The sequence below is a fragment of the Triticum dicoccoides genome, chromosome 2A (assembly GCF_002162155.2).
Source record: "Triticum dicoccoides isolate Atlit2015 ecotype Zavitan chromosome 2A, WEW_v2.0, whole genome shotgun sequence".
NCBI classification, from domain to species: Eukaryota; Viridiplantae; Streptophyta; class Magnoliopsida; order Poales; family Poaceae; genus Triticum; species Triticum dicoccoides.
The window spans coordinates 502381327-502391610 of record NC_041382.1 but is presented as its reverse complement, the minus strand read 5'-3'; the positions used below and the strand labels follow the sequence as shown (position 1 = coordinate 502391610).

The window sequence follows — 10284 nt, the reverse complement described above, 5'->3', positions numbered from 1 at the left end:
AAACTCACGTGCAACTGCAAAATGATTTGGTTAAGTATATGTGGACTCATGTTGGCAACCAATGGATGTATCTTTTTTTATTCGTTTGCAAAACTATGTGAAACATTTTTTTTGTATTTGGCTTGTAAAACTATACTCCCTCCGTTTCTTGATATAAGGTGTATAGATTTTTGAGAAATTTTTCGAAATATAAGGTGTATTACCTTGCACCACTCGTTTGGATAACTTTTAAAGGGATTTGATTACATTTCCTTACATAGGGCAAGCTCCTCTATTTTCTCATGTCAATTGTTCAGGTGTAGTCTCGCCCAAAACTTGTGAAATTTTCCCTCCACATGCGTTCTTTAATTTCCGTGCCAAAAACTATACACCCTATATTTAGCAACGGAGGGAGTACTATTTATTTGGGCGGCTAAACTATTTTGTTTGTTATTTCATTTCACAATATGTTTGAATGCAAATCAATGTAAAATTGGGCGGCCAACCGGCCACGCCTGCACATCGGCGTGTTGGGCGCGCTGTCGACCCATACGAAAAACAGGGCGGACGCTGGACAGACGGCCGATCCAAACGAACAAAAAATAAACGAAATCACCCTTTGGGTCAGCTGGAGTTGCTCTTAAACCAGCACGCAAAATAAAATGGAAACAAAGAAAGTGCCGCGCCCAAATTAACATTTAACGTTCGCATCCGCATTTGGTCTAAGGATGCGATGGTTATCTTTTTTTTTATACGAAAGACCGAACCAAGGACGCGACGTTGGATCGTCGATCAAACTGATCGGACGATCGGCAGTCCCCGCAGCGCGTTCACACCACACCCTATTCGTTTCCCACGCCACGCCACTCCTCCCCGTTCCTCTTCTTCCCTCCCCACTCCCGCCGCTCGTTTCAAACCCTCCTTGCGACCCCAGCCGCGATGGTCGCCGCCATCGCCGGCGACGCCGAAACCGACCTGACCCTGCCCATTTCGGACGACCTCGACGACAACGGTTTCCCCGCGTCACCCCCCACCGCACCCGCCACCAGCAGCTTCGCCGACGACTTCTACCGCAGCGGCATCGACTGGTCCTCCCTGCAAGCCCCTCCTTCTCATCGGAGAAGGCCAGCCGATGGAACAACGGAGAAATTTTGCGGCCCGTTGGTTCAGAAGAACCTCTTCCAGGCGTGGGGGATCGAGAAGCCAGCCTCTGGAATGACGGAGAAAGTTTGCGGCCCGCCGGTTCAGAAGAACCTCTTCCAGGCGTGGGGAATCCAGAAGCCGCCGCGGGAAGAGGCGGCGCAGGGGGTCCCCGTTGGGGCTGGGGCTTCCTCCTCTTCCCCTTCTCCTTCTGTTGCTGGGTCCGGTAGGAAGCGGCGCTGGGGAGGCTCGGACGAGAACGGGGCGTCCAGGAAGCCCGTCGCTTGCCCCTTCTACAAGCAGATTCCCGGTAAAGGCTGTTCCTGCACTCACGGTTGGAATTATGGCCGCGTATTGCGTTACTAGGGTCTATTGAAGAATTGCTGTAGTGATTTAATTAGTTCACTACCGCGTGTCTCTGTGTATGTGGCTCCGCGCTAACTGAGAACGGTAGCATATTGAACGCTAGCTATGTTTGATGTCACTGATTTGTTCTTTTCATGTATCTTTAAATTGGATCTAGGTACGCCGTTCACGGTGGACGCATTTCGGTATGGAGCAGTTGAGTGGTGCTCTGCTTATTTTCTCAGCCATTTCCATTATGATCATTACGGTGGGTTAACCAAGAAGTGGTGTCATGGTCCTATCTATTGTACTGCACTCACTGCACGCCTGGTGAAGATGTTACTATCAATTGACTCTGCGTAAGGCTTCATTTTTCGGAGTGTTTGATGATGACCTCTCCAATTCTCTACCACCAACAGCAGCAGCAGTGATACCAACTACTGAGGCAAATTGATGTTTGCAGGTATGTTTGTCCCTTGGAGCTTGATACTGAGTATGTCATTGACGGAGTGAAGGTTACCTTCTTGGAGGCCAATCATTGCCCTGGTGCAGCTCTAATTCACTTTCGTCCTAGTGATGGCAAGACCTATCTCCACACTGGGGATTTTAGAGCATCAAAATCCATGCAATTGCACCCACTCCTCCAAACTGGCTGCATAAGTTTGCTTTATCTGGATACAACATATTGCAATCCAAAATACAAGTCAGCTCACAACCTTGAAATTAAGCATTTCCTCTATAATGTTTACTTTGCTAACCTGATAGCTGTTTCAGATTTCCACCACAGGAGGATGTTATTGATTTTGTTGTCAGGACAGCTCAAAGGTATCTAAAGAAGCAACCAAAGACACTTATTGTTGTTGGGGCATATAGCATCGGGAAAGAGAATGTCTATCTAGCAATTTCTCAAGCTTTAGAGGTACTATATAGCTGGGATTTCACTATTTATTGCTGTCTTTCTTGCCAAGTAGTATTTCCTAATGCTGTGCTGTCTGAAATGGCCATGAGCGTCTTTTAGTTTTCAGATACTCCCTCCATTTACTTATACAAGGCCACTATGCAATATACATTTTGCATCTATACAAGGCCACCAACAGTAATCGAGGCAAAAATTTATGATATTTTCTTGGACTAGTAACCTGTTTAAAACTTGCATGCAGTCGTAATGACACTCAGCTATTTCCTCCACTCAGACTAGCCACAGTGGGAGTAACTTCAGCAGTAACTTCAAGTCCAACTAAGCAAATTTGTCTATGTGGCAAACTGGCAATGAGTTAATGAAGAGAGAGGTAGTTCTAGTAAGTTAGCTAGTTACTGTAACATCACATGTCCCAATGCAGTATGAGTCTATAACCTAATAAATGGAGCTTTGCATGACACCACACCTATGTTACTACCCACTATGAAGGTAGTAACATAGTCTAGGGATATGTGTATGTTACTAGTGTATGTTACTCTCCATTGTGGCTAGTCTCAGTTTTCTTGCATGCATGTGGCGTATTAATGATCCTAGTAAACGAAAAGAAAAGCTAGCTTGCAAAGTATGTATTAAATTTTATCCTGGTACCTGTAATATGAGATTGTGGCCTTGTATATAAAAATGGAGGGAGTAAGACATTTTTGTATATTCTTTAAAGGTCCCTATATACACTGATGCATCACGAAGGCGGATTCTTCACTCATTTGGCTGGCCGGACTTGTCCAAAAGGATAAGTTCATGCAATCAAAGTTCACCACTTCATGTTCTGCCCCTTGCATCACTGCAACATGAGGTCGGAAATGAATATCTGATTAAATTAAATTTTGTGGCTTTATCTAGTAACATCTCTCACCAGAAAGTAGCTTTTAATAGAACTTGAAGAAGTACTTGGAGACTCTTGATCAAAGATTTCTAGCTGTGCTGGCTTTTCGACCTACAGGTTAATGATCTCTAGGAGATAAATTCTGTATTCCATAATTTGTGATTGCATAATTCTTAGTTCTCTTTCCTAATCTTTTATCAGGTTGGACTTTTTCTGAGGCAGCTGGAAAGGAGCTTGACTTAATTAAACCTAGCTCTAGAGGCAGAGTTACAATCTATGGTAGGATTTGTTAGAGCTGATCATGTATTTTCCGTCCGTGTTTGCTTTATTAATGCGAAGGTAGGTAACCACCAAATTCATTCTCAGAAATTAAACCACATCTTATGCGCCCTATATTAGGCCGTCCTACATGGATTATGTGTTTTGTTGAACTTTAAAATGAACTATCCTTTTAAACCAGAAGCTGAACCGTATAAAAAGCATATGTGGTTCAAATTCAGATTTTTAACTGTAATATGATGATTAACCTCATTCTTATCCAATCTGTGTCAGGTGTCATGTTCAGCAATTCCAAACTTGCATACATTTTCCGCCCCTTTATGAGTTCTGAAGTAATTTCTTCTCCTTGTAGGTGTACCTTATAGCGAGCACTCAAGTTTCAGCGAGCTTAGGGACTTTTTGAAGGTAAATCCCCAAACTGTTGTTACATTGCTAGTCTTTGCTGCGATGTTTTCTAACCATAGGATAATATTTTTCTGGTTAGTTTCTGAGACCTCAAAAGGTAATTCCCACTGTTAATGTTGGTAATGCGGCAAACCGAGATAAAATGCAAGCTTATTTCCGGGAATGGCTCAAGGGCACGTGATGGATGGAGGCATGAAGCATGATCAGTTATGTAAGCCTCATATGTGGAATTTTCAGTGTGGTATCTGTTGTACGCCTTCCTACATTTAACAGTCTAATAATGCTTTGTATCTTCGTGAATTTTTCTGTGGAGAATATTTTCTACTCCCTCCGTCCTAAAATAAGTGTCTCAAGTTTAGTATAACTTTGTACTAACGTTAGTACAAAGTTGAGACACTTATTTTGGACAGAGGGAGTATATACTTTAACAGATGCCTTATTTATGTCCCAGCGGCATCGTGATGGTACATGAAGATCAACCAAAACCTTTAGAGGATTATGCCTTTTTATTCTTTTCTGTGCTGAGAAGGGGAGCCTTGGCGCAGTGGTAAAGCTGCTGCCTTGTGACCATGAGGTCACGGGTTCAAGTCCTGGAAACAGCCTCTTGCAGAAATGTAGGGAAAGGCTGCGTACAATAGACCCAAAGTGGTCGGACCCTTCCCCAGACCCTGCGCAAGCGGGAGCTACATGCACTGGGGCTGCCCTTTATTCTTTTCTGTGCTGAAAAGATATGTTTGAAGAGGTGCCATTTCTCCCCACATTTTGTAAAGGCATGCATTTTTTTGCAAGGAAACACTAAAGCTTTTGTCTTGATGCATCGATAGAAATAGAAGTTTTTTTGTACAAGCCTAAGAATAGGGATCACAACCCCAGCAGATGATGCTACACCTGACACCCCTGAGCACTAAGCTCTGCCAGTAGTGACGCCTGAAGTCCTTGTACTGGCCCACAAACTGTCGTCTGCCTGTATTGTGTCGCAACAGCTTGGTGAGTGACATTGAGCCTCTCTGTTGAAGATGGCAGCGTTTTGTTGCTTCCGGATCCAGTATGCTGTGAGCATTGTCATTTGAGGCATGTATTTTACTGAAGCAGATAAAAATGTATTCTGTTGCTTTCTCATTTGAGAGGCAACTCTGTTTTTTGTTGCTCACATGTTGCTTGTCATTGAAGTCATAACATTCCAGACTCTGGTTATTAATTATTGTTCAATCAAATACATGTTCTGCACTCTCTATTCCAGCATCCATAATTATAATTTTGCACTGAGCTTTATTCTTATTGAATGCAATACCAGATTTCTGTAAAGCCACACTGTCCGTGTCAGTTTTGTGTCAGCTCAGTTTTCAGAATTTCATGAAATCATCTTCTAGCCATATTTTGACTTAAATAATAAAGGTTTATATTGTAGTACATGTTATTGAAGGAACTTCAAGCTGAAACTATTTGTTGTAAGTAAACTATTGTGCTTATGAATCCCAAATGGGTCTATAGATTCATGAGACTACTGATGGTAGGAGTAGATATCTTGCTCAGATTTCTGCTGCTCATTGGAATAGCTTAATGCCATTTCCCCATTGTAGGTGTCATCGTGCATCTCGGCATTACCATGGCCTCCTAAACCTAGAAAGTCTTGCGTTAGTCCCACATCTCTAACCCCAAAAATGGTCTCATGCGCATTTTGCTGCATATGATCCTCATCAACCATGCTAGAGCTTCTATTTTCTGCCCCCATGGAAAATGGCGGTAGTCCGATCCAAGGCACTGCATTAGGAAGTCTCATGCAGCTACCAGTCCATGGTGAGTTCATGTAGGAGCTGTTGTCTTCAGCAGTCTTCTTTCTATCACTATTAGCTATCGGGGTCCCTAGGATGCCAGAAGATATCCCAATGTGATCTTTGGTGGTGAAATAGTTCGGGAAACCTTTCAGAAGCAATGGCGTCGTAGGATCTTCACTGGTCTTTGCTCCCATCTCTGCTGCTTTCTGTAGCAGGGCTGTGGCTGACATGTATGGAGAGCTCATGGACATGTAAGGAGAGCTTGGTTCACTCCCATCTGCTAGAGTGCCAGAATCGTGTGGTAATATCATCTGGTTGGAGAACAATGAAGTGGACCTTCGGATGAAAGTATAAGGTGATAAAGACCCCAGATGGTCGTCTGAACTATGGTCATTACCAGAGAAGTTTCCGGCTGCATCATTTGGGGAAGAGTCTGGACCAGGTATCGTGTGCGGAAAGATGCTCTGCTGTTGGCCATGCAAACTTCCCACCATGGCAGCGAGGCTTTGGTTGATTCTGGAGTTATCTTCAGTTAATGCATCACAGAAGGCTCGATGTGTGATGAAGCTGTCCTTTCTGTAACAATATTGTAACGGGAAGAAATGTCAGTTTGTAAATATCGGCACTTCAGATGGTTACACTTGTGATTGTTCACTCATGTGGTGTAGATTGCCTGGAGAAGGTAGGGAAATGTTTTTCTACTAGGATTCCCAGCTTATTGTGTTTGAGATTCACTCTGAAACAAGAGCAACTTGGCAAAACATCATGTAACACTTAGAAACAAAGATATTCTTTGACAAAACTAAAAAAATGTGGCAAGGATATTCAGGTGAAATGGATGGTGGATCTATGCACGCTAGGTAGCATGCATGGCAGAAAATAAACTATATATGATTCAATCCTATGTTTGCACCAAGTGTGGGAAACTGATGCTGGCTTGTTTTGTTTTTGTAATTGAATTTCTAGCCGGTGAATACACGGTTCTTTTAGGTCAAAGGATTATTTAAAGAATTTCGTAGGATTCTAATCCAGATGAAATTTTCCTTTAGGTTCATCTGATTCAAAGGAATGGATCCTCCCAAATTCCTATGGATTGCTTTTGTACACTACAATTCCATAGGATTCCTCGCAAGAGGTTAGATTGCATGGAAAATTCCTTCGAGTCTATGACAACTACGATATCCACTCAAATCTCTAGAAAATTAGTGTTTTCCAAATGGTGAAACCAAATAACCTTAATACTAAATCCCTTGTACTTTTGATTTCTGTAGGATTTGAAATGCCATGACATCCTATTCCTATGATTTTCCTATTCCGGTGCTTTTTGAATACTGCAAACCAAAGAGGCCCTCAGGGGTATTGAATATCACATTTGGAGCAGTCATAATCAACAATTAATCTAGCTGAAATATCTACTTGTTGAAATACCAGACAACTCCAGGATTTAAGAGCCTGTTGTGCATTATAGTTCTTGATTGATGAGAAAAATACCTTGAGAATATTGTTCCGCAATCACAGCGGTACTCCTTGGTGCCACATATCTTCGTGTGTGCTCTCCAGTCCGATTGGACTGCATATTTCTTAGAGCATCTTTCACACTTCCATTTCTTCTCGCCATGCTTCCGTGAGTAGTGCTTCTTTATCCCTGTTAGATCACCCAAAGCACGGGTTGCATCATGGTGAGGGCAGGTGGCTTCAGGGCAAATATACACCTTCTTCTTAGCGTCGGTGCCGCTTGTCTGCTTGAGCTTCCATGGTAAGTTGTGACACCTCCTGTGGAGTTGAAGGTTTTGGTCTCTCTGGAAACCCTTATGGCAGACTTCACATATATATCTGTTTGTTGCCAATAATGTCTTGGGTGAGAATGCAACTACTTCTGCATCTGGATCTGCACAATGAACAAGATGAACAGATGGGTGATGTTAACAGATTGTTGCTCCTGTCCGCATCCTACTTTCATCCGTCATTTCACTCAACAACAAACTGTTTGAATGCTATGTGTTTGATTAATTGCTGCATGGCTTAGAGCTATTTATTACCCATGAAATAAATTAACTAGACCTGGGGTGAATCATGACAGGATTGGACTGTAAAAACAATAGTTCAGCAGTGAAAGTAGGTTGTTTACAAGTGATCGTTCAGACTCACTAATACCATAATCTGTCTTTATACGTACGTTTCTAATCAACTTGATATCATGACAGCATTCTATCATCTTTATATGAGAACCACTCCATGTTGGCACAGTTAAAGTTTATACTTGGATTATGCCTGGATCCATCTTTCGTGCCATCATGTTTTTGCCTTTGTGGTAGTTGAAAGTATGGGTTGAACTCATAAATACTGAAACAATATATGCTACAACTGTTACCTTACCTGGTTGGCCAGGATGACCTCGTCTCTTTTTCCCTGCATGGATGATGGGGTCGCCTTTGCTCAGTGCTGCTTCACAGAGTGCCAGCTTCTGTTGCTGCTGGAAGTTGAATAGAGACTCTTCCTCAGATGTCTGAGACATTGTTTGGTAGCTCAGTTTCTGGTGTTGGGAATGTACTCGAAGAGAGGAGAGCGCTGATTTAAGCATGAGGGAATGGAATAGGAGAGGTCAATTTCTTTTCTGTCAACATCGGTAACTGTTGCTTCACCATTTTTCTTTTGCGGGAAAAGCTTCACCATTATTTGCCATTAAACAGCCAAAACCATATTTTGTTTCCTCAATTATTTTATATTATTATTATCTCGTTGATTGATCTAATAGTTTTTGAGGCCACTGGAACAACTGGAGGGTCATATTAACATTAGGAAGATATTAACTTTCATGTGACTTTTTTACAGGTTAGAAGCTGTACACATTATAAATACCGACAAGAGAGGATCAAGCGCATCAGGCATCTTACTCTGGGAGGGTATAAACTTACTAGCCTGTCATTGTCGACGTGAATTCTGTGACGTGTATGTATATTATATCTTGGAGACAATGTCACAATCGAACGAAGGAACTGATGGAGGATCAAGAGTAGATTATGCTTAAAAGTGCAGGCATGAGACGGCGGAAGGGTAATGACAATGGAGAGATCCGCTAGATGTGACAAACGCTGGCCACATTTTTTAGTCGTTGTCCTTCGTATGAACCCTGTGTACTGATACGATTGGTTTTACTTAACTACCTGGCGCAATGTTTCAGTAATAAGGAAGAAAATTGATGGTTATGGGGTGGGGTATTGCTGTGTGGCTCATCTAGGATTGGCCACAAACCACAGAGTCACATTTCGTTGGTTTTACAAGGCCAATTACTTGCATTTGTGTTAACTGAGTTAGAAAAAAGAATATCATTTTCATTAAAAAAACGTGCTTGAAATCTTTCCTTTCCTTTCCTTTTCCTATTTTAGATGTATCTTTCTTTCCTTTTCCTACTTTGTGGCTATGTTAAGAAGCTCTGGAATTCGTGCTGTCCCGGCGCTTGTTGGAATGGAAACGTATGTTTAAACTCGGCGCTTGTTGGAATGGAAATGTATGCTTAAACTTGGCATGCGATGATTCCAGAGAACCGAAAGCTGGGAGCATTTTGGTTGCGTGGTGGAGCTTTCTGATGGGCGGTTTCCCCGAGAGAGCACGGCGAGTGACACCCCGCTCTCTTTGGCTCCTTGTGTGTGCGAGCCTGCAGCCAGGGCTGAGGCAAGAACAGGCAACAGGTCTTCCAACAGTATTCACCAAACGGCCATGCTCAAATGTCCGGATGTGTCCATGGACAGCGGACACCGGCCGTCCAACCTTATACCCAAAATTTCATATTTATTCGCCCCTTGTCCAATGAAGAGAGAAGAGATAGAGGCAAAAGAATGGATTTGTAGTAGGGTTTGAGGCTGCGTTAGCGCTGTCCGTGGACAGTCCAGACCCCTTTGGTCTCTAGAGCTGTGCTTGATTTGAGGATAGTCTAGGGGAATTTCGGATAATTAAGGAATGGCGTTGGAGACCTAAAAGTGTATAGACTACTTGGTCCTGACATATAGGGAAGATTTGATGAGCCGTGTTGAAGATGCACTTAGTAGGCCAAAATCATGGTCTCTCTCTCAAAATTGTGTCCGATCAGAAAGATTAATAACGTCTTTCACTCATCGAAAACAAGAGACCATATCAATTTTCAAGCTCCATGACTTAAGTTCTTTCCCGTTTATGAAAGAACTATCCTTTTTTTAAGGAATGAAAGAACTAGATTTTATTACTCAGAAGAAAGAAAAGGTTAAAATCAGCTAGCACAGCTTGTGCTGCACTCCTCATGTAACCGAACAGTGTTGCACTATCACATTTGCTATAGCCAGCTTACCGAAAAAGGCTTTCGCCCCGCTTTATAAATAAAGCAAACCGCCAAGAGCACATACAAGGACTAGTTCAGACACACACACCCAAGACGCACAACAGAGAAGTCCAGAGGTACTGCTGAGGGCACAACTCAACAAGCCCAAAACACACACGACATAAAAGATAGGCTCAGCCGGGGCTAAGGCCGGAGAGCAAACAGACGACTAATCAGGCTCAGGCGGAGGCGGCGGAGGGGGCGGCGA

At 42.8% G+C, this 10284-nt stretch overlaps 2 protein-coding genes across 4 annotated transcripts; one reads left to right on the top strand and one right to left on the bottom strand.

Annotated features, from left to right (window-relative positions):
- Positions 1-869: 869 nt before the first annotated feature.
- On the top strand, positions 870-8931 carry LOC119355033 (DNA cross-link repair protein SNM1-like). 3 transcript variants are annotated; one of them, XM_037621814.1, is made up of 10 exons: positions 870-1429; positions 1643-1823; positions 1928-2167; positions 2239-2383; positions 3102-3236; positions 3317-3383; positions 3468-3545; positions 3898-3950; positions 4030-4156; positions 8558-8931. In XM_037621814.1, exons 1-9 carry the CDS (start codon positions 919-921, stop codon positions 4129-4131), a joined length of 1512 nt encoding a protein of 503 aa, XP_037477711.1. In that variant the 5' UTR covers positions 870-918; the 3' UTR covers positions 4132-4156; positions 8558-8931. The 3 variants fall into 3 exon arrangements, with proteins under 3 accessions (XP_037477711.1, XP_037477712.1, XP_037477710.1); XM_037621815.1 differs by having other exon boundaries at positions 4030-4161; XM_037621813.1 differs by lacking the exon at positions 8558-8931 and having other exon boundaries at positions 4030-4459.
- Positions 4892-8240, bottom strand: LOC119355034 (protein indeterminate-domain 12-like). Its single transcript, XM_037621816.1, has 3 exons — positions 8102-8240; positions 7217-7613; positions 4892-6301 (listed from the first exon to the last, which is right to left on the bottom strand). Exons 1-3 carry the CDS (start codon positions 8238-8240, stop codon positions 5452-5454), a joined length of 1386 nt encoding a protein of 461 aa, XP_037477713.1. The 3' UTR covers positions 4892-5451.
- Positions 8932-10284: the final 1353 nt, after the last annotated feature.

What these genes read in the sequence shown, in the direction of transcription:
- LOC119355033 (XM_037621814.1), top strand. Translation starts at nt 919, where the DNA reads ATGGTCGCCGCCATCGCCGGCGACGCCGAAACCGACCTGACCCTGCCC. An exon ending in CAATTTCTCAAGCTTTAGAG is followed by an intron (nt 2,384 to 3,101) that starts GTACTATATAGC and finishes TATTCTTTAAAG; the next exon opens with GTCCCTATATACACTGATGC. An exon ending in AGCTTAGGGACTTTTTGAAG is followed by an intron (nt 3,951 to 4,029) that starts GTAAATCCCCAA and finishes TTTTCTGGTTAG; the next exon opens with TTTCTGAGACCTCAAAAGGT.
- LOC119355034 (XM_037621816.1), bottom strand. Translation starts at nt 8,240, where the DNA reads ATGTCTCAGACATCTGAGGAAGAGTCTCTATTCAACTTCCAGCAGCAA. An exon ending in AGGTCATCCTGGCCAACCAG is followed by an intron (nt 7,614 to 8,101) that starts GTAAGGTAACAG and finishes TTCATTGTGCAG; the next exon opens with ATCCAGATGCAGAAGTAGTT. An exon ending in TGCGGAACAATATTCTCAAG is followed by an intron (nt 6,302 to 7,216) that starts GTATTTTTCTCA and finishes ATATTGTTACAG; the next exon opens with AAAGGACAGCTTCATCACAC.